At 41.6% G+C, this 24,155-nt stretch overlaps 1 protein-coding gene across 5 annotated transcripts in view; it reads left to right on the forward strand.

Moving 5' to 3' along the window:
- patj (PATJ crumbs cell polarity complex component) overlaps window positions 1-24,155 on the forward strand; it is a 226,801-nt gene that overhangs the window by 24,951 nt on the left and 177,695 nt on the right. For 4 of the 5 annotated variants that reach the window (XM_033028540.1, XM_033028544.1, XM_033028542.1 and 1 more), the window contains exons 8-12: window positions 602-805; window positions 7,383-7,482; window positions 9,905-9,993; window positions 10,443-10,572; window positions 12,880-12,996. In XM_033028540.1, coding sequence (XP_032884431.1) covers window positions 602-805; window positions 7,383-7,482; window positions 9,905-9,993; window positions 10,443-10,572; window positions 12,880-12,996 — 640 coding nt within the window. The remainder of the gene's footprint in view (window positions 1-601; window positions 806-7,382; window positions 7,483-9,904; window positions 9,994-10,442; window positions 10,573-12,879; window positions 12,997-24,155) is intronic. The other variant, XM_033028541.1, reaches the window with a different exon arrangement.

Raw genomic sequence — 24,155 nt, forward strand, 5'->3', positions numbered from 1 at the left:
TAGAATGTAGTTTGAGGGCAGCATTAAGTTTGGTAATAGTGGCTCAGCTTCCAAGTTGAATAATAACATGACATTCGCTCTCTAGCCTCGTATATTAAGAAGAGTTATTTGAGGAAAATGCCAGAGGTCTGTTGGCATGTGCCCAATTGAATTTCAGCATGAATCATTGCCATCAGAATAAGTTATATAAATAGCCAGGATTTAACCATTTTTAAAAAGTATGTTTATCTCATTGATGCCGTTCTTTAGAAAACATAATTGCAAATGTGAAATACTTTCAAATAAAGGTTAAATGGTAGGTATTCTACTTTGATCACTCCTGCTAAACTAATGTTATACCGTTGGCCACCCATCATATTTTTCTGCTTGATATTTGCTCTTCTGCATTTGGATTTTGAGACGGGAACGCAATAAATGGCAATAAATGACGCATTTGTCCAAATGAATGCAACAGTGCAAAGCTATACATAATATCTTTGTTATCAAAAACTATTATGTTTTTTTTTTTTTAAAGCTATTAATAATTTCCCATTCCTTTTAACTTTCAAGTGATGACATTTCATTGTGTTTGGATAATGAAGATTTTATGGCATGTTTGTAGGATGGACGGCTTAGGACTGGCGATCATATACTCCAGATTGGAGGCACTGACGTCCAGGGAATGGGAAGTGAAGAGATTGCACAGGTGTTGAGAAACTGTGGTAATCGAGTCCGAATGGTGGTGGCCAGAGATCTTGGTGATGATTATTCCTCTAAATCTTCAATGGTTATTCCTTCTTTATTAAGTCAGGAAAAATCCAATATCGTGAGTACAATTGATCTTCAATAATATAATGATATTCAAGTTTATTTTTCCATTTTTAAATGTTAATTATGTTTACATCAAATTGAGGATTAACATCTATTTAAAAACTGAAACAAAATATTCCTTTAAGAGTGGTAATCTTTCCATAAAGACCTTTCGAAAAAAACAAAAGTTTAGAACAAATTAAGACTTGAATTTCAAAGCTGCATACAAGGCCATTTCTCACAAGAAATGCTTCAAACTGCTGGAGAAATTCATTGAGTCCAGAGGAAAGGTCTCAACCCAAAAAAGTGACTGTCCGCTTCTGATCCTCTGAGTTCCTTCAGCAGTTTCAATTTTGCTCCAGATTCGAGCATCAGCAGTCTTTTGTTACTCCTTCTCTTGATATTCAATGCTACTATTATTGGTAAATCTCCCACCATTGAGTTTCTGTGGGTCACTATTGACCTAGAACTTAACCTAGAACTGCCACATAAATATCATGGTGACAAGTGCACATCTTATTTACAATATTCTATGTTAAAAATCTTCTACACCAATAACAGGTTGAGTATGATCTGATGGTCTCCATTTGGTTTGTGGGTTAAACTTTAGCAAAGCTTAATACCATCCAGAACAAAGGAGCACGCTTGACCTAAGACCGCGTTCAATCACACTAAATATTCATTCACCAGCATGGCATACCTGCAATGTATGGCATACCTTTCTGTAAGATGCATTACAGCAACTTGTGAAGCCAATAACATACCTTGCCTCAGATTCTTAGTCTATATGGCCGTGATGCTACTGTAAAGAAAATGACTCTACTTGACCTGACATCAAATGGCACCCATTGGTAATCAACAAATGATTTATTGACATTTTTTTGAGAATTCGCTGATCTCATGAATTAAAATAGTTTAAAACAGTATATTGACTTAAAAGTACTAGATTTCATAACTTGTTTAAAGAGGAGTCCACCAGATTCAGATTCAGATTCAGATTCAACTTTAATTGTCATTGTCCGTGTACAGTACAGAGACAACGAAATGCATTTAGCATCTCCCTGGAAGAGCGACATAGCATATGATTTGAATAAATATTTACATTAGCATATATACAGACATAGTGTTTTTCCTGTGGGAGGAGTGTCCGGGGGGGGGGGGTGATTGGCAGTCACAGAGGTACGTTGTTGAGTAGAGTGACAGCCGCCGGGAAGAAGCTGTTCCTGGACCTGCTGGTCCGGCAATGGAGAGACCTGTAGCGCCTCCCGGATGGTAGGAGGGTAAACAGTCCATGGTTGGGGTGAGAGCAGTCCTTGGCGATGCTGAGTGCCCTCCGCAGACAACGCTTGCTTTGGACAGACTCAATGGAGGGGAGCGAGGAACCGGTGATGCGTTGGGCAATTTTCACCACCCTCTGCAATGCCTTCCGGTCGGAGACAGAGCAGTTGCCATACCATACTGTGATACAGTTGGTAAGGATGCTCTCGATGGTGCAGCGGTAGAAGTTCACCAGGATCTGAGGACACAGATGGACCTTCTTCAGTCTCCTCAGGAAGAAGAGACGCCGGTGAGCCTTCTTGATCAGAGTTGAGGTATTGTGGGTCCAAGAGAGGTCATCGGAGATGTTAACACCCAGGAACCTGAAGCTAGAAACACGTTCCACCTCCGTCCCGTTAATGTGGATGGGGGTGTGCGTGCCGCCCCTGGACTTCCTGAAGTCTACAATGAGCTCCTTGGTCTTCTTGGAGTTAAGGGCCAGGTTGTTGTCAGCGCACCATGCTGCTAAGTGCTGGACCTCCTCCCTGTAGGCCGACTCATCGTTGTTGCTGATGAAGCCAATCACCGTTCAATCATCTGCATACTTGATGATGGTGTTAGTACCATGTACAGGTGTGCAGTCATAGGTGAAGAGGGAGTAGAGGAGGGGGCTCAGCACACAGCCCTGTGGAACGCCGGTGTTCAGGGTGAGGGTTGAAGAGGTGTGCTTGTCTAACCTAACAGACTGTGGTCTGTTGGTTAGAAAGTCCAGTATCCAGTTGCAGAGGGAGGGATCGATGCCCAGGTTACCGAGTTTGGTGATCAGTTTAGATGGTATAATGGTGTTGAATGCTGAGCTGTAATCGATGAACAGCATTCTTATGTAAGTGTCTCTGTTGTCGAGGTGGGAGAGGGCGGAGTGAAGTGCCGTTGAGATGGCATCCTCCGTACTCCTGTTCTTGCAGTAGGCAAACTGATAGGGATCCAGTGTGGGGGGTGGGCAGCTTTTGAGGTGTGCCAGGACCAGCCTCTCGAAGCACTTGGTGATGATGGGGGTAAGTGCAACTGGGTGGAAGTCGTTGAGGCTTGCCGCAGTGGAGTGTTTTGGCACTGGCACGATGGAGGTGGTTTTAAGGCACGTGGGGACAACTGCTTGGGCAAGTGACAGGTTGAAGATGTCAGTCCAGATGTCTGTCAGCTGCGCAGCACAGGCCCTGAGCACGCGCCCGGGGATGCCGTCAGGGCCAGCAGCCTTACGTGCATTAGTCCTACTCAGTGCCACGTATATGTCGTAGGGGGTGAGTGTGAGGGGTTGGTGATCGGCAGGGAGCACAGCCTTGATGGCTGTCTCTAGATTGTCCCTGTAGAAGCGGCCATAGAAGTGATTAAGCTCCTCAAGGAAGGAGGCGTCGCTGGATGTGGGGGTGGTGTTGGAGGGTCTATAGTCCGTGATGGCCTGGATGCCTTGCCACATGCGTCGGGGGTCGGAGTTGTTGTTGAATGCTCCTCAATCCTGAGCTTATGGCAGTGCTTGGCCTTCTTGATGCCCCTCTTCAGGTTAGCCCTGGATGAGCTGTAGGCTCGAGCATCGCCTGACCTGAAAGCGGTGTCCCGTGCTTTCAGCAGTAGCCTGACCTCGCTGTTCATCCATGGCTTCTGATTCGGGAATATGGTCACCCGTTTGAGGGAGGTGACACTATTGATGGTGGAGTTTATAAAGTCCAGAATAGAGGATGTGTAGGAATCAATGTCCATGTGGGAGTCAAGGGTGGCCTGGGCTGCAAACGCCTTCCAGTCAGTGTTTCCAAAACACTGCTGAAGTGTGAAGTCCGCTTCCTCTGACCAGACTTTAACTGTCCTCACAGTTGGTTTAACCCGTCTGATGAGTGGGGAGTACTTAGGGAGCAGGAACAATGAGACGTGATCAGACTGACCAAGGTGGGGGAGGGTGATGGCTTTGTAAGCTTCAGCCATGTTGGTGTAGACTTTGTCCAGTGTCTTGTCTACTCTAGTGGGGAAGGAGACATGTTGGTGGAATTTGGGGAGTACAGTCTTCAGGTTAGAGTGATTGAAGTCACCCGCAACAATGAAGGCTGCCTCGGGGTTGTGCGTCTGTTGATTGCTAATGGAAGTATGCAGCTCTTTCATTGCAAGCTTGGCATTAGCATCAGGAGGGATATAGGCTGCAGTCACAACAGTGGAGGTGAACTCTCTGGGCAGATAGAACGGTCTGCATCTAACCAAGAGGAACTCAAGGTTAGCTGAGCAGTGACTCTCGATGATGGTGGAGTCCATGCACCATGCTTTATTTACATAAATGCACAGACCCCCACCTCTGGTCTTACCGGAGTCTGATGTCCTGTCCGCTCGGAGTAAATGACGCCCCCTTAGCTGGATGGCGCTGTCAGGAACGTCGGTGTTGAGCCAAGTTTCCGTGAAGATCAGGATGTTGCAGTCTTTGATCCAGTTGTGGGAGGTGATCCTTAGCCGGAGTTCGTCCATTTTGTTTGCCAGTGAGCGCACGTTGGCGAGGAAAAGGCTAGGAATCGCCACCCTGTGTGGGGCTAGCTCTAACCTGGCCTTTAACCCACCTCTGCATCCCCGGCGGTGCTTTCGTATGCGTCGCCGTCTGTTGGTGCTTCTGGTCGGCCGAGCTGGCTTGGTGCGCGCTGGTGTTCTGCCGCTCCGTTGCTCCGCGTCTGCGTCTCCGTGGCTCCGCAGGCGTTCTACAGCCCCGCAGCTCTGCTGGTGGTCTCGAGCCCCGGGGCTCACCTGGCGTTCTCCAGCCCAGCGGGTCAGGTGGCGGTCTCCAGCTCCGCGGGTCGGGTGAGCTCCACGGGTCGGGTGGCGTTTTCCAGCTCCGCGGGTCAGGTGAGCTCCACGGGTCGGGTGGCGTTCTCCAGCTCCGCGGGTCAGGTGAGCTCCACCAATGACTTAAATTTCGCATCCTTAGAGTTACAGAGTCGTTAGGAAATACAGTTAGAATTAGACAGTGGTAGTTCAAAAGTTTTAAAATGCTTTTGTATGTTTTGGGGATGTGGACCATATTAAACAACCAATACCATAATTTGTCTTTTAAACTTGTTTAGTATGTTTTGCCAACATTTTAAAAGAGTTGCATATCATTTTGCTAACTTGAAGTAATATTTGCAAATTATGTATTTATAAAAATGTGAAATGTTACTATGAATGATGTCATATAGATCAGGATTTGCATGCTGTGAATTGCACAGTAGGTTTGAGTTCTGTTTCTAGTTTAACTTTTGTTTCTCTCTTGATATTAAATTTCTCAATCGGGTTGGAAACTTTCCAGTGCCTTTGCATTTTATTGGAACTGTACTATGCCCATTATGAAAATCAGCAATGAGAGAACTTGCAAAAGGTTTTTCCATCATCCAAAGCTTTGATGTGGTTATGTATCAGCTCACTTCAGCAGAAATATGCTGTGACTTTTGTTTCCCTTCCATCTATCCACATTGAATTGGAGCTTGAGTCCCGGAGATGAAAGAATAAAATTCTAATGCAGTCTCATATTTCACAAAATCTGGCGCATAGTCTGATGAGAAAGGTCAAAAGCTGATGCTAGGCCCATAATTTAAAATAAAACAATATAGCTAATAGTGTTAGAATTTCTTTGTATGTTGAATAATAATGTTACTTAAATTTGTTGTAAGAATATAAATACAAATGTTATTTAAAAATAAATAAATCATGAAGCAACAATATAACTTGGATAGGGACACTAGCTACTAGCATTTCAATGAATGTGAAAGAGAGGTAATATACTTGATATGTTCAAAACAATTACTTCAACTGATAATTTGATCCATTTCATAAGTGATATGAGCAGAATTAGGCCATTCATTTACTCCGCCATTCAATCAGGGCTGATCTATCTTTGCCTCTTCACCCCATTCTCCTGCATTCTCCCCATAACCCCTGACACCCATACTTATCAAGCATCTATCTACAGCCTTAAGAATATCCATTGACTTAACCTCCACAGCCTTCTGTGGCATTGAATTCCACAGATTCACCACCATCTGACAAAATAAATTCCACCTCATCTCTTTCCTAAATGAACTTCCTTTAATTCTGAGGCTATGACCTCTGATCCCAGACTCTCCCACTAGTGGAAACATCCTCTCCACAACCACCCTATTCAGGCCTTTCACTGTTCGGTAAGTTTCAATGAGGACTCCCCTCATCCTCCTAAACTCCGGCGAGTAGAGCCCCAATACCGTCAAATGCTCATCATACGTTAACCCACTCATTCCTGGGATCATTCTCATAAACCTCCTCTGGACCCTCTCAGCACATCCTTCCTCAGATATGGGACCCAAAATTCCTCGCTATACTGCAAATGCAGTCTGACCAGCACCTTTTTGAGCCTCAGCATTACATTGTATTATTGTATTCTAGACCTTTTAAAATAAATGCTAGCATTGCGTTTGCCTTTCTTATTACCGATACTGATTTTAATTTGATCAACTAAAATACATTTAGTTTTTGTACATTAGCAGTCCAACACTCATGCAGAATTATCAGCATCAATTGTTTATCATACTGTCCATTAATCCCCATTGATGAGAAAGGGTCAGGGTTAGTGGTTGATAGGTTTTTTTCTCTGACTAAAGAGTCTGGATCCAAGACATAACATTTGATATAAGAAGCTTGCCTTCTGGACTAATGATTGAGTTTTGTATTAACTAGGAATTCTCTACTCTGGAGAGATGTGGATACTGAGTCTTGCATATATTCAAAGCCCATTTATGATGCCTTTTGCAACTTTCCTCATTACCCCCACAATTCCTCATTTCCTGATACAACCTTGGGAACCTCTTTTTAAAGAACCTGATATTCAGTTGAAAGAAATTCATCTGTTTAACTATTGAATAATATTCCAAGGCCAAAACCTTTTCTGCAAAGCTGAACATTTTTGGGCCTGTTTGTTATAACTAAATCCTAAATAACCTGGATCTTCTGCATATTTTTCAGATCTTATTTATTTAACAGAAGTGTAAAGAATAGAGCAATCAATTATTTATACACATTCTGCCATACATTGAGATGATAGTTGTTCAATATTTTAATGCCATATATTATTTTTGGTTCCATATAATTTTATATTTTCATTAGCAAAAATAAATTGATTTGAATTAAAATATAATTAAAATTTTTGATGGCTTGGGAAATGTTATTGAAATGATTTAAGGAGTTTTACCTCTATACATTTGCTTCACAGTCAAATTGAAAATAGGGATATTTTGTACATTTTAACAATGTTTTTTTTAATGCTCTTAAGATTCATTATTTGAGAAAATGTTTTGTTTTAGGTTTCTGCAGATGATTACGAAATTAATAATATTGAACTCAAGAGAGATGGACAAAGCCTGGGTATTACGGTTGTTGGTTATGTTGGAGCATCTCAAAGTGGTGAGTTCAGAAATATATGGAGCCATAGATTTATTCAGATTAAAAGGAAGAAAACCATGATCCAAATCAAAACCTGCAGCCTCACTTTATAGATCTGCACATGCTGATTCATATGTTTCTTTTGATAATTCACACATCATAATTGATGAATCATTGCTATCCATTCTTCTTGCACATCTTCTTAACTATTTCCAAATCTCTCAAAGCTCAACTCAACTCATTGTAGTTCGGTTCACCCACTGAGAATTGTAGTAATTTCTTTGCCAATTGCTTAACTTTGGCTTGGGCAATACCTATGCACAATCATCATTACACAAGTACTTGGTTCTTCTCACTTTGCTCTATTTGAAAACTTGCTGTTCCGCACATTGGCAATTGTATTTTCCTACATTACAACAGTGACTAAAGATAAAATAATATGGAAGTCATAGGAAGAGCTTTGTAATAGCAATATTTTTTTAAATCTTACTCCTGGATCTTATTCTTGATTCCTCTAAGCCTTGTAATCTTTTGACTTGTTCTGCTTTTCATGAAACTCTAATTTATGAGCTAACTCCATTTATTATTTCTCTGTACAAACAGCTGGAAGACCAATGGCAGAAATAATGGTGTTTTCTTTTTCAAATTGCAAATCATCTCAGAATTCCAATCTATGCTTTCAAAGTGGTTCTTAGATTACTGAACAAAATTAATGTTCATCAATCACTCTTGAATTGCTCCCCTTATTAGATGGATAGTTCAATAGTTTAGATTTTTTTTTCTAATTGCATCGCTTGGATCTTAAATTGGGCCAGTACTTGGTTGATACTTTTGGTTAACTGAAATCTATCTATATATTGTGTAGTAACGTAAAACTTTCAGCAAACATATTTCTTGGATGAGATATTAAATGTCTGCTTTCTGCTTTCTCAGTGAAAATAAGTCCATACGTTGTTGGAGCAGAATTGGGCCATTCGCCCCATCGAGTCTACTCTGCCATTCAATCATGGCCAATCTATCTTTCCCTCTCAATCCCATTCTCCTGCCTTCTCCCCATAACCCTAGACACCCTTGCAAATCACTCTCCACCTTAAAAATAGTCATTGGCCTCCACAGCCTTCTGTGGCAATTAATTCCACAGATTCACCACCCTGTGACTAAAGAAATTCCTCCTCCTTTCTAAGGATTTCACAGAATTATGTCAAGAAGAGAAATGGAATTCTGATATCTTTCAGAACATATTCCCAGACTTGCATCTCGATAAAGATGACCATGTTATTTATTTTATTGCTGTTGATGAAAACATGCTTAGGTGTGATACTGACTTTTCAAAAGTATTCTTAGTGTGCATTTCAGGGCTTTCTTTGTGAAAGATATAAAATTTAAGTTAATTAACTTTTCATAGTTCCTGCTGAGAAAGCTGCTTTCTCAAAGAGGGAAGTATTTTTTCTTATGGATGTAGTTTCCCATAGGAGAAACAGGCTAATATTTAAGAATGGTTCTTCTTATAATTGTGACCGATTAGGTCTATACTGAAGCAGAATAGACTGAATCGAGATAAAGTTCGCTTGACCCAATTTAAGATCCAAACACCGTATTTAGAAAAACAACTGTAAAGTAGTTAACTATGAAACTTAGAACAAGAACAATAACAAATCAAGAGTGCTTATTAATTTTAGTCTGCAATTTAAGAACTACCTTGAAAGCATAGATAGAGTGCAGAGATGCTTTGCAATTAGAAAACCACCATTATTTCTGCCACTGATTTTCATCCATAGCTTTATTTTGTTTGTAAAATCTTGATTAGCGTCCCACAAGAAAAATCCCTTTGTTATTGTGAGTCTGAAACTCTGTCTCCCAGAACCCTCTTTCCCTTATTAACACAATTGTCTTTATAACATGATTTCTTAGGAATGCAACCATTGTGTTATAGCAAAATTAGCTGTATTTAATAAGGGCCCATGCTTGAATTTTGTAATTGTTCAGAGAACAAGTGAGTTGCCACAATTCGATTTCGCGAACGATCACTGTTTCATTTCATAACTTGTTTTACCAACCATCACAGGTTAATGTGATCACGTATTTTGGACATACAGTATGACTACGCTGAGCTGTCTTTCAAGAGTACTTTTAATAGAATATAATATTTCTAGATACTCCACTGAAATGTTATCAAAAAGGATTAGAAATATCCTCCTATGTTCTTGGTCATGTTACATTATATGACCACGAATGCTTGATAGCTTTGTCGAACCATTAGATTTTTAGAAGATTTACAATTGGGGATAGAGTATGACAAGCATTGATATTGAGAGCAGAATTCCAAATTTTAGGGGCTGAGCTACTAAGGCCTGTATGGATGCAAATAAAATTGGATATGTGTAAGAGGCTAGAAATATTGGTGAAATTATTCATCAGAATTATTCAATACTATAATTTACAGATACCTCTGGAATTTTTGTGAAAAGCATAATACCAGGGAGTGCTGCAGAACAAAGTGGATGTATTCACGTTCAAGACAGAATCATTGCTGTGAGTAACATTTTACATGAATTGTAATTGTTCGTATTTGCTAATAATTCTCATATTGAATGGATGGTCTCTTCTTCATAGTCTCCCAAATAATTAAAAAACATTATTAGCGATGCCTAACCTTTTGAAACATTTTAGACAAGCTGCATAAATTACACATGACCTCTTGAGTCATAACATCAATGACTGTTCTGTTGAGTCAAATTTGTTCCTGCATACCCTCAACACTTATACAGTATCCTCTTCAGTGCAGAATTATTTTCTTCCTTTGCTTGTGATTAACTTTGTAATTCAAGTATACAACCAGGGCCTCAGGATCAAACCAGAATGGCAAATTTACTCACATCACAATGGCAAAATTCAGGCTTACGATACTTTGTTTTTTTTTTTGCATCTGCAGTTTTAATTCCTGAGGTATGTGGAGTTTTATTGTCATTTTCATTTTGTAGGTTGATGGAGTTAATATTCAGGGATTTACTAATCAAGAAGCAATTGATGCTTTACGAAACACTGAAAAAACTGTTAACCTTACATTAGCAAGGAAGAAGATGTGCAATAACTACGAATACTTTGGAAAGGGTAAGTTATATTGTGCTTTCAACTTGCATGAGATGTAACTGTTTAAAGAAATTCCAAATATTTCACTACTATCTTTTATAAAGAGAATTAAATGGACAAAAAGATATTCTATTAAATTATAATAACTAGATATTAATGCAAAGGAAATGTTTTTTAAATCACAAATGATCATTTAATTATTGTCATAAAATAATAAAATTGACCATGAGCTCACTTCAAAACAATTAATTTGTCAGTTTTGGAAATTCTGCAGAAACGTATCACACCTTAAGATATCACATTTGTTTAATAATTTGGGTCAATTAATCTTTATTGTCACATGTACAGTGAAATTTTTTTTGCATACAGTTCAGTAAAGTATTGCCAGATCCAAGCATAATCCCCGATTAGTACAAAGTGTACAGCAATAGTCCACTGAGACCGACCACATGCAAGAGTCGCCAGCATTTGGCAAGTCTAGTCCGGTCCGCACACTGGGTCTTCCGGAGCGTTGAGCCCGAGGCGAGCCCGAGGCGAGCCCAAGGCTGCTTCAAGGCCTCCAGCAAACTGTCGTCCCTCTCCTTGTCCAGCCACCTTTACCATTGTGCGCTTTATCTGTGCATTTTAAAATGGTTCAAAATTCTTTCAGTAGATATCTACTTCTTTTGTTAACAAAGTGTTGGCTCAGTCTACAACCCCATAGCGGAAAGAATTATTGAAATTCATGATATATTCAGCCTGTTGTGTCCATACATGCCAAACGTTGATTTTAGATTAATTGTACTTTCAAGCTCTTGATCCTGAGCCATGATATTTGTTTGTATGTAACGTCGATGTAGATTGGCTTATGGGATTGAAGTCTTGCAAGAGGGTGGGTGATGGTAGGATGTGGTGCCCTACCATGAGAGATGTCAGAGCAGCGGCATTGTTACATTGATATATGTATCTTGCATCTGAATCATCTTAATTAAAGTATGATAAGTGAAATTGTAAGTTACTTTTACTTATAGTGGTTTAAACATCACTTTCAAAAAACATCAAGTCAGAACAAAAGATACAGATCATAACATTAACAAATGGAACAGATGTATTACAAACCAGCAATTAATAAACAGCTTTTATTTAATAAAAATGAAACCTGTAAAATATATTATTTTTCAAATGATTCTTTATCTGTTACATTGAAGACGGTATTGAGGCTGCTTCCTGCACCGTGTAGAACTTGACATTTCATCAACATCACCACAAATTTCAACCTTTCAAATTCACTTAGATTATCTGGACACTCTGACACCTCTCTCTCCTTTCTCAATCTCTCCGAGTCCAGCACAGGCTTCCACATCTACCGTGACTACACTTTCTCTCAGTCTGTCTCTTGCGAGGAAGCCATCACTTATTCTCAGTTGCTCTCTGTCTCTGCTGCATCTGCTTCTAAGAGGCTTTCCGCTCTAGTGCTTCTGAGATGTTCAGAAAACATGAAGTCTCCCCTACTATTGTGTGTGTACTTGTGACTACTCCATGCCGTGCAGTTCAGCTAACAACTCCTACCCCACTCCTTCCCCACTTCACCAACCTCTGTCCTCTTCCACTCATGTCCTCCCTCCTCCTCCTTTACTTCATTTTTCATCACTTCCTTACCTGGCACCCTTTTGTCTCCATTTCCCCATCAGCCTTTGTTATTATCTCCACCCATCTGCAAATCATCCCTCACCTGTATCCACCTATCACTTTTTTCCCCTCACCCCAGCCTCTCTTTACCAGCTTTCCCCATTTTACTCTATGTCTGAGGAAGAGACCCAACCTAAAAAATGTTTGTTCTTTGCCCACCATTGATGGTGCCTAACCTGCTGAGATCATCCAGCAGTTTGTTTATTGCACAACATTCCAGCACATGCAGTCTCTTGTGTCTCCAATTAGCCCTCACCCTGATTGCTCTGAACTCAAAACATTACATTAAAAAGGCCTTTCACTATATTATAAGATAAAAATCATATTCTATGAAATCATGGAAATAAAAGGAATCATATCATTTTCATCATGTAGTATTATTGTTCATTTCTTGAATTAGTGCATTTGTTTCTCTTTAAGCAGAGAAGTAATGTTTATATTTATACAGGTTTGGTTTTCATTGGTAAGGAATCTTCCATCAAATGATGTCATCTAACAGATAATGCAAAATGCATTTTCAGTAAATGTCTCTCACAGAGTTTCGCTAGGAAATGGAATGTGAACTCAAAGCAATGCAAGATTTTTGCAAAATATTCTAATTATATAAAGAGATTCACAATGCCGAAGCTAAAAGTAAATATGTTATTTTATTTTTTACAGTAGAACGTGATAATGTAACACACGTGACAAATGCACTTATCACTGAAGGCAGTTTTTATTCTCCAGTTGAAGGGCCAGAAACTGCACACGCAAAGAAGCAGGAATGCAAAATTGATGGTATGTGCAGTTTATCCACTGGTATGAGTGTAAAATTTGTTGTTGACATCATAGTGACAAATTGGAGAATACTAAGAAGATCTCAGTACTGTTGGACATTCATTGTTAGGAACAGTACAGTTGACAAACCTGTCAGAGTGCATGCAAAGCATTCGAGTTAATTCTTGGATCACTAAAAATCAGAAGAATACAAAGCGAAATTTATTTAAAACTATGTAGATCACGCACATACGTTACACAATTTTCACAAGAGAAAATGTAGCGATCTGATAAGGTAATAAATTGTTTTATCCCCCCCCCCCCCCCCAAACCCATGGGAAGTCCTGAATCACAATAACTCAAAATGGAGAATGAGCATTTGTGATGGCACTGTAAACCTCTAGTCCCTTTGTTGAGACTATGCAAGAGCTCAGTGGAGATGGCAAAAAGAGCTTAGCTCTTCCCAAACTCTGCTTCCACATGCCCCATTTTATGGATCGCCTGTGGCAATGTCCGGATCTCGTGTGGGCCTTATCAGCTACCTCAGAACATACAGAACTGGATTATTAGCAAACCATCCAAGGCATTGCAGAGGAAAAAACAATCAAGATTATTATGCGAGATTTTATCTGCAAGCAGGATATGGATAAAAAGGCCTTGCTAATAAAATGTATCATTGGATGTAATTACCAGAATTTGGAGAGTTGGGGCAGAGAGATTTTGGAGAATTTGAATTCCAATTTTATTTTGGTGAAATTGGTAACTTTTGTTTCCAGTCTTGGCTGATGTTAGGCTTGTAATTACTGCGTGAGGAACTGAACTTTCTCTAAGACTTGACTGGATGTTGTGGTGCACGTTTCTTAGCGAAGGCTTTTGAGGACCAGTTTGACAGCGTTTGTGACTATTTGACATTCAAAACTACAAATTATCACATTTATTTTGCCAACTTACATTTTGCTATTGTGACTTTTGAATGATCGAATTCCAAAACCATAGCCAGTGAAATATCGTGCCTTTTAATAAAATGTGGCAGGATAAATTGCAGAACTTTTTTCATACAGGTTCATTGTGATAAATATAAATCATTCAATGTAGATTTTCGGCTTGTCTCGTTAAATAATTACATGATGTCTGATTTCTTTTATCCAATTTCTATCTATTACCTGCTTAAGAAATTGAGTGCCACCTAGATCCACCCAAATTCATCTGGGTTTTAAAGGATTAAAGTATTAGCATAAATATGGCTTGTATTCTCTGGCTTTTATTCTGTTGTGCTTTAAGAACTCAAAGTGAAATAATTGTAGTTTAATTACTTAGAAATCAAAGGATTTAATACAGAGAAACAGTTTTTTCTCATTGGGGAACATTGGTACAAGAGGTTACAATCTTACAATTCTGGCTCAATTATTCTGAAGTGAAATGAGGACGCACCTTTTTACAAAGGGGGAATACTAGTGTTCTCTTATAAAGCCCTGAGGAAGCTCAACGGGTTAAAATGTTTAGGATTAAGATGGTAGATTTTTATTCGGTGGTAGGTATTAAAATATATTGATCAACAGTGAGTGAATATCGGGTTGAGAACCTTCTTCAGACTGAGAGTCAGGAGAGAGGGAAGAGGTATGAAAAGGTATAGAACAAATCAAAGCCAGCGCCAAATTAAAGATGGCCTAGGAGCCCACAATGGTCAATTGTTGGCTCTGGAGGAGGTGATAATGAAGAAATAATGGGAATGCATACACTCAGTACGCCTTGGCCTACGCAATCTCCCACTTGCCAAACATTTTAACTCCCCTTCCCAGTCCCATACTGACCTCTCTGTCCTGAGCCTTCTCCACTGTCAGAGTGAGCCCACATGCAAATTGGAGCACCTCATATTTCGCTTGGGCAGTGGTAAGAATATTGATTTCTCTAATTTTGTGACCTTTGAATTTCCTCTCTTTCTATCCTTCCCCCACCATAGTTGTTTTGCTAGTTTCACTGTTCTTATCTCATCATTATCAGCTCCACAGCCAACAATTGACCATTGTGGGCTCCTAGGCCATCTTTGATTTGATGTGGGGTTTGATTTCTTCTGTACCTCTTCATACCTCCAGTTTCCCTCTCCCCTGACTCTCAGTCTGATGAAGGGTCTCGACCCAAAATGTCACATACTCCTTTTCTCTAGAGATGCTGCCTGGTCCACTGAGTTACTCCAGCATTTTGGGTCCATCTTCGAAGAAAGACATATGGTCTCCTATTGTTCTGAAGATGACTACTGTATGCCAGAGAACTCTCTGTAGCTGGAGATAGATGTCTCGATTGGGAACAGTGATAATGGAACTGAAAGAAAGAGAGTTCCAGTGAGGGGGGTTGCAAAGGACTGATGATGAAGAGTGGTGCATTTCAACAAACTGAAGATTATAGTGAAAACAATAAATCAGAAACTCAGTGTGCAAACTGCATTGAAGACTTTAAATTGGTGAGGTAGAGTGAGGAAATATGAGTTAATTTAGACAGTAATGGGAGATGTTAGTGTTTGGGAACATGGGTCAAGGGTGATGGGTCATGGCACAAAGGCTTTGCAATAGTCACATCAGGAGAAGAATTAACTATTGAGAAGGCAAGATGATGCTCAGATTGCTGCTGGTCCATCGGCATGTTCCTAGCTGAAATATTTATTTGTGTGTGGTAGATGCAGAAAGATTTCAGTTTCCTTTAGTTTTCTCCATAATAACTACCAACGCATAAATAACTATTCTGTATTAAAAGCCAATTAATGGAACTTGCATGTTACACCTATTAACATTTGGTTTTCTAATCCAAGTCATGACCTATGACATACTGATTATAACAGGAAGAGAATGCCTTATTTTACTGCACTGACCTTGAAAACAATTATTGCATATGACTAAGAGAAAAAGAGAGAGAAAGAGAGAGAGAGAGAGAGAGAGAGAGAGAGAGAGAGAGAGAGAGAGAGAGAGAGAGAGAGACACCAAGAAAAACTCCTTAAACCAAGGAGTTTTAAAATATTTAACGTGGATGAGCGTTATAAACAGTTTGAGTATCAATGATCACTGAAATGTCATTTAGTGCTCTGAATCTTTTCTTCAAATATTGTTCAATAAAGGAATTTTATACTTAAAATACAGCTCCTAGTTGGGGTCATCAGTTGGGCAACGTCGTTTCATGTCATCTAACCCTATCAAATTGTCTGACGTGCAACAAAGGGCTTATAATGGTCGTAAGAATACTTGAATTGATATAAATGTCAAGATAGCATTATTAGAGCGGAAGAATGATTTTGAACTGTAGGCTGTATTAAAGATCATGTTACAGTCTGGATTAATTAAACAAGACAAGCTATTATACCTGCCAACTGTACAAACACAATGTACTTTTGCATTGTACAGAAATGCTCCTCAGATAACAATGCGCTTTGTCACTAATTATTTCCCTTGGGAACAATACTGTTAAAACACTGAATAGTTTGAAAGGTTTTTTTTACATTCAGAGGATTAGGTAATTTATAGGCTTTAACTTGCTCCAGGAGGTTAATGAAAATCAGTCATTTTTGTTAGATGCACTCATGCCCTTGATGTTTTCTGCTACAAATCGCTGAAGGAGTGTGCTAAGAAAATTGAGTAAGGAAAATTGAACAACAGAATGAACACCTGGACAGAGAGGCATGCAATTGTATATGTCCTTTATCAATCAGATTGAAGGATTATGAAGGTTAAGTGGCGGCGCGGCTCTGGCTGCAGCGGCTCTCCGGCAGTCCTGTTTGTTTTGTGTTTTTTGGGTTGTTTATTTTCGTTTTGGTTAGTCTAGTTTTGGTTTTTAGTTTGTGTTTTTTGGGGGGGGGGGGGGTTGAAACGGGGCTTGCTGCCTCTCCCTGCGGGGGAATGCAACTTTTTTGTCGTATTCCCCTTCTCTGCCTCCGTCTGCGCTGAGGCCTAATGGCGGAGCTGGCGACCTCGAGGCTCAGGAGGCAGAGCCCCGCCAGGACTCGCACTGAGCGTCGCTCCCGTGAGGGACGGCCCGGCTCGGGGCTGGAACAGGGCTTTCGTGAGGGGCTGTGAACGGCCGGCCCGAGGAAGGAACGGTGGCTCCCAGTCGGAGTGGCCCGAGCTCGGGGAGGTAAGGCTTCCAGCCCTATGAGGAGCGGCGCCCGGCGGGGCGGCCCAGCCCGAGGGAGGAGGGTGCCCGGTCGGGGCGGCCCAGCCGAGGGAGGAGCGGTGCCCGGTCGGGCGGGCCCAGCACGAGGGAAAAGCGGCGCCCGTCGGGCGGACAGACCGAGGGAGGAGACGGTGCCCGGTCGGGGCGGCCCAGCCGAGGGAGAAGCGGTGCCCGGTCGGGCGCCCAGCCCGAGGAGGAGCGGTGCCCGGTCGGGGCGGCCCAGCCGAGGGAGGAGCGGTGCCCGGTCGGGGCGGGCCAGTCGGGGCGGCCAGCCCGAGGAGAAGCGCGGCCGCCGGTCGGGGCGGACAGCACGAGGGAGAGCGGCGCCCAGTCGGGGCGGCCTGGCGCGAGGGAGGAGCGGCGGCCTGGCGCGAGGCTGAGACAGTGGCAGTACTCACGTGAGGGCGATCCGGCCCGGGGCTGGAACGATGCTCCGGGGGCTGGGATGGCAGTTCTGGTGGCGGTGGCCTGAGACCGGGGTTCGGCCGCGGGCCAGCGGCTGCGTGAGTAGGTCTGGTGAGCGGCAGCTTCGACTACCCCGGGCCGCGGTGTTTGAGCCGCGGGACAGGTTTTAACATCGCCCGGGGGGTATCGCCTCAGCGCAGAAGGAGAAGAGGAGGGAAGAGACTGCAGCCCTAAGACTTTTGCCTCCATCACAGTGAGGAGATGTTGGGTGGACTCACTGTGGTGGATGTTAATATGTGTTTATTGTTGTTTTTTTATTGTATTGTATTGTATGTATGACTGCTTAAATTTCGTTCAGACTTCGGTCTGGATGACAATAAAAGGCTATCCTATCCTATCCTATCCTCCTATATGTCCTTTATCAATCAGATTGAAGGATTATGACTAGCAATGTAACTAGTGAAAAGGGAGTGTAAATTAATTAAAGAAAGGCTGGCCTTTCCCCATGGTGGGGAGAAAAGGAAAAGAAAAAGTAAAAAAGAGAGCCTTTTAAACTTGATTTTATTTCTAAAAATTGAAGCAATTAAGACCTGAACCCTTCAAATAAATTAATTATTAGTGCCAGGGAGATTTCATTGCTTTTAGCACATTGTTAATATCATATCTGACCTGAGAATTTAAATAGTATCTTAACATGTTCCTTTGTCATCTCAACTTTAATTCCTTAAGGCCTTTTGTTCATATTTATCATGTAAGTGCATCCGTTATCCACTTTTTGCAATGGTGAGGGCAAAAATAAGGAGCTACAGTGCATGCAGAAAGTATTCGGACCCCTTCACTTTTTCCACATTTTGTTACGTTACAGCCGTATTTTAAAAATGGATTAAATCCTTTTTTTTAAATCATCAATCTACACACAATACCCCAGAATGAAGAAGCTAAAACAGGTGTTTAGAAATTTTTGCAAAGTAATTATAAAGAAATAACAGAAATATCACATTTACATAAGTATTCAGCTATGACACTCAAAATTGAACTTGGGTTCATCCTGCTTCCATTGATTATCCTTGAGATGTTTCTACAACTTGATTGAAGCCCACCAGTGGTAAATTAAATTGATTAGACATTATTTTGAAAGGCACACATCTATCTATGTAAGTTGACAGTGCATGTCAGAGCAAAAATCAAGCCATGAAGATGAAGGAATTGTCCATAGACCTCCTAGACAGGATTGTGTCGAGGCACAGATCTGGGGAAGGGTATAAAACAATTTCTGCAGCATTGCAGGTCCCGAAGAGCACAGTGGCCTCCGGCATTCTTAAATGGAAGAACTGGAACTACCAGGACTCTTCATAGTACTGGCAGCCCGGCCAAACTGAGCAATCGGGGGAGAAGGGCCATGGTCAGGGAGGTGACCAAGAACCCGATGGTCACTCTGACAGAGCTCCAGAGTTCCTCTGTGGAGATGGGAGAACCTTCCAGAAGGACAACTATATCTGCAGCACTACACCAATCAGGCCTTTATGGTAGAGTGGCCAGACAGAAGCCTCTCCTCAGTAAAAGGCACATGACAGCCCGCTTGGAGTTTGCCAATAGGCGCCTAAAGGACTCTCAGACCATGAGAAACAAGATTCTCTGGTCTGATGAAACCAAGATTGAACTCTTTGGCTTGAATGCCAAGCGTCATGTCTGGAGGAAACCAGGTACCACTCATCGCGGTGAAACATGGTGCTGGCAGCATCAAGCTTTTCAGTGCAGGAACTGGAAGACTAGTCAGGATTGAGGGAAAGATGAACGGAGCAAAGTACAGAGAGATCCTTGATGAAAACCTGCTCCAGAATGTTCTGGACCCAAAGTATTCAGAGGGGTATGAATACTTTCTGAATGCACTGTATGTTTGCAGATGTATTGGTGGACTGGCATATCTTCGATAACGTTTTTCAGATCTTTGTTTATCTGTACCTTTGTCCTTATGCAAGGTTGCTGTGTTTGCACAAAAAAATATTCAGATAACTATTAATCCATGATTTTGTCAGAAAATTGTGGGTAATAGTGTTCAATATTGCATAGTGCTTTTCTCTGATTATTCTTACTTCCATTCTTAAATACAGGAACAACATTGGGTACTTTTACAGTCCAATGTGACCTCACTTGTGGCTGGAGAATCTGTCAAGGTTCAGCAATCTTCTTTTGTCACTCCCAATAACATGGAATAGATCCCATCAGGCCCTGGGGACTTATCCACCTTATTGCTCTTCAAGAGATTCATCACCACCTACTTCATGATCTCAGTATTCCCTTGCTATTAATGTACCTCGCACTAATCTCGCTATCCCACACGCCATTCTCCCTGGTGAAGGATTTGATCGTCTTTTATGTTAATTTGTGTTACAGATTTTTTTTTAAAGACTTGCAAGAAGATTTTCTATGCTCAATTTACTATCATATTGAGTGTGAGGGCAGGTTTATTTTAAAGGATGTTATTATGTTTGACTGAACCATAGAAAGTGTGATTTATTCTTGCTATTGTCTGTTCTACTTTAGTGTGTTTTGATTGTATGAGTTCCGTGTGTAGGAGTACAGAAAGGTAGATAATATTGGATTTTCATTCTTTGATCCATGTTTTGGTCCCTTTGTTCATCTGGAAGAATAAAGGATTTAGAAACAGCTCAGTAACTGTTCATATATTGCACGGCTATTGTCCATATTCTTCATTTAAGATTGGAAATAGGAATAGCCACACATTCATTTGAGGTATAAACCAGCAACTGAAGTTCCTTTTTATCACATTAATTCTTTTGCTCTATTAGGTCATGGTTGTTGAGCTAATCTGATAATCTTAATTAAATGCTTTGTTTCAGATTCAGGGACAGTTTCTTCCCAGCTGTTATCAGGCAACAGAACCATCCTATGACCAACTAGAGAGCAGTCCTCACCTACCAGCTACCTCTTTGGAGACCCTCGGACTATCTTTAATTGGACTTTATTGGACTTTATCTTACACTTAGTTTTGGGAACTAAGGAGCAAACTAAAAAAGGAGATCAGAAGCCCAAAAAGGGGCCAGGAGATAGCTCTGGCGGGTAGCATAAAAGACATCCCAAAAGATTTTATAAATACTTAGGGGGGAAAGGGTAACTAGAGAGAGAGAGTGGGACCTCTCAGGAATAAAAGCGGTCACCTCTGTGTGGAGCCACAGGAGATGGGCAGGGTACTCAATGAGTATTTCTCCTCTGTATATACCGAAGAGAAAGATAGTAGGACAGAGGAAATTCGAGCAGTCACTGGAAGTGTCATGAAAGCAGTCAGGGTTACCGTTGAGGAAGTACTGAAGGTACTGTCGTGTTTGAAGGTAGACAAATCTCCGGGGCCTGATCACATAGATCCAAGGACGTTGCGGGAAACTAGGGAGAAAATTGCAGGAGCCCTGGTTGAAATTTATGAGTCGTCCTTAAATACAGGAGAGATGCCAGAGGATTACAGGGTGGCAAATGTTGTGCCTCTTTTCAAGAAGGGCTGCAGGGAAATTGCTGGGAACTGTAGGCCGGTGAGCTTAACATCTGTAGTTGGTAAGTTAAGGCCCTGTCCCACTTGTGTGTCCTTGGCACGCAGATTATGCGACCTCGTCATTGCGTTGAGACGCACGGGCATCGTGTGGCCGCGCGGGGCTGGTCCCACTGAGAAGCACGGAGGGGTATGGAGTTGTGCGTGGTTTCGCGCGGCGATCCGAATCTTTGTAGCGAACAAAATCTTCCCGCGCCAGCGGCCTGTCGTGTAACTGACGGCCAAAGTGGGACAGGCACAAGACCCTGGCGCGACGCAACATCTCACCTCCAACAGCAGCAGAAGCAGGCAAACGATCGCCGAGCACGGCCTGGGGCTCACGGCCGTTGCGGATCTGGATCCGCCCCCACTTCTACTCCCAGAGTGGGGCCAAGAAAATTGAAGATAGACACAAAATGCAGGAGTAAATCAGCAGGACCGGCAGCATCTCTGGACAGAAGGAATGGATGACATTTTAGGTCAAGACCCTTCTTTCAGACTGAAGAAGGGTCTCGACCCGAAACATCACCCATTGCTTCTCTCCAGAGATGCTGCCGGTCCCGCTGAGTTACTCCTGCATTTTGTGTTCATCTTCAAATGACGTCACGCGCTCCAGACGGCTGTGCGGGCGCATGATGACGCGTGCGACATTCGCGGGACCGTTGTGCACCAACGCGACCACGAGGTCGCTTAATTAGCGTGCCAAGGACACGTAAGTGCGACTGGGGCTTTACTGGAGAGTATTCTGAGGGATAGGATATACAGACATTTGGCTGGGCAAGGGCTGATTAAGGACAGTCAGCATGGGTTTGCATGTGGGAGGTCGTCTCACAAATCTGATTGTTTTTTTTTAATACGTGAGCAAAAAGGTTGATGAAGGCAGAGCTGTAGATGTTGTGTACATGGACTTTAGTAAGGCGTTCGACAAGGTGCTGCATGGTAGGCTACTCTGGCAGGTTAGATCTCATGGGATCCAAGGAGAGATAGTTGAATGGATAGCAAATTGGCTCCATGGAATGAAGCAAAGGGTGATGGTGGAAGGTTGCTACTCAGAATGGAGGCCTGTGACTAGTGGTGTGCCACTGGTTCCGATGCTGGACCCGTTACTGTTTGTTATCTGCATCAATGATTTGGATGAGAACATACAGGGCAAGATTAGCAAGTTTGCTGATGATACAAAAGTTAGTGGTTTTGCAGATAGTGAAGGTGGTTGTGAACGATTGCAGCAGGATCTGGATCGATTGGCCAGGTGGGCGGAGGAATGGTTGATGGAATTTAATACAGAGAAGTGTGAGATGTTGCATTTTGGGACTTCGAACAAGGGCAGGACCTACACAGTAAATGGTAGGGCTCTGGGTAGTGTTGTAGAGCAGAGGGATCTAGGAGTACAAGTGCATGGTTTCATGAAGGTTGAGTCACAGGTAGACAAGGTGATCAAAAAGGCTTTTGGTACTTTGGCCTTCATCAGTCAGAGTATTGAGTGTAGAAGTTGGGAGGTCATGTTGCAGTTGTTTAAGACGTTGGTAAGACTGCATTTAGAATATTTTGTTCAGTTCTGGGCACCATGTTATAGGAAAGATATTGTCAAGCTTGAAAGTGTTCAGAAAAGATTTACGAGGATGTTGCCAGGACTAGAGGGTGTGAGCAATAGTGAGAGGTTGAGTAGTCTGGGTCTCTATTCCATGGAGCGTAGGAGGATGAGGGGAGATCTTATAGAGGTATACAACATCATGAGAGAAATAGATCGGTTAGATTCACAGAGTCTTTTACCCATAGGAAAATAGAGGACCAGAGGACAATGGTTCAAGATGAAGGGGAAAAGATTTAATAGGAATCCGAGAGGTAACTTTTTCACACAGTGGGTATATGGAACAAGCTGCCAGATGAGGTAGTTGAGGCTGGGACCATCCTATCGTTTAAGAAACAGTTGGACAGGTACATGGATAGGACAGGTTTGGAGGGTTATGGAGCAATCGCAGGCAAGAGGGATTGGGGTAGCTGGGATATTGTTGGCCCATGTGGGCGAGTTGGGCCGAAGGGCCCGTTTCCACACTGTATTAATCTATGACTCTATGACTAAACTCTATTCCCTTTCTCCTGTATCTGTACACTGTTGACAGCTTGATTGTAATTATGTATAGTATTTCCGCTGACTCGATAGAACGCAACAAGAATACTTTTCATTGGACCTCAATACATCTGAGTATAGACTAAACTAAAAAAAGGCAGTTACCTTGCACTTGAGGAAATAAAGATTGTTATGGAATGTCAATATTTATGAGATATTTAAAATGTAAGAATCTTCCTTTTGGTTGTTAGTTGGGATCATCATCTAAATTGTGTTAACCTTAAGCATAGGTTTTCAAAGTAGAAGGCTTTGTTCACAAATTACTTGATGTAACTAATGTTCATTTGGAGAGCTTTTCGAAACCTTTTGATTGAAGCTTTGAAAGAACTGAAACAAATGCAATTAGAAGCAATTGGACATAAAATTATTATGGCAATTGAGTTTTTTTAGCTGGATCATCAAGGTAAGGTCTATTTGACAGGCATGTGGTCTTGAATGTTATCTTTTTTAATAAATAAGATTTGAACACGTACCATAAAACCTCCCAATGTCCTAAACTATCTAATGATGTGACTGTAAAAGAGAGCAATCTTTATGAAATTCCACCCATTATTATTCAGCTCTTTGGTTTACTTTAACTAGATCTGTAGTGGATGAGCTAAAAACATGATGGTTGGCAGTTAGCATGGATAAATTAAAAAATAATAGAAAAGCACAGTATTGGGGATGGATTTTGACATTTCACTGTAAGTATCAAACTAAGTCAGTGTGAAGCCTATGGCAGATGAGATTAAAATACTGGTATGTTTTTCATTGAGCTTGATTTATAATCACCTCTTAAAGATTACGTTTGCAATTTAAGCATAATATTAAACTATACTATTTCATATGGTCACGTGTTGTATTAGAGACAATGGTTCAGGTTAGGCACTAGGAAATGCAGATGCTGGTTTACAAAAGAAGACAAAATGCTGGAGTAATTCAGCAGGTTAAGCAGCATCACTGGAGAAC

This window comes from Amblyraja radiata, chromosome 10, assembly GCF_010909765.2.
Source record: "Amblyraja radiata isolate CabotCenter1 chromosome 10, sAmbRad1.1.pri, whole genome shotgun sequence".
Classification (NCBI taxonomy): domain Eukaryota; kingdom Metazoa; phylum Chordata; class Chondrichthyes; order Rajiformes; family Rajidae; genus Amblyraja; species Amblyraja radiata.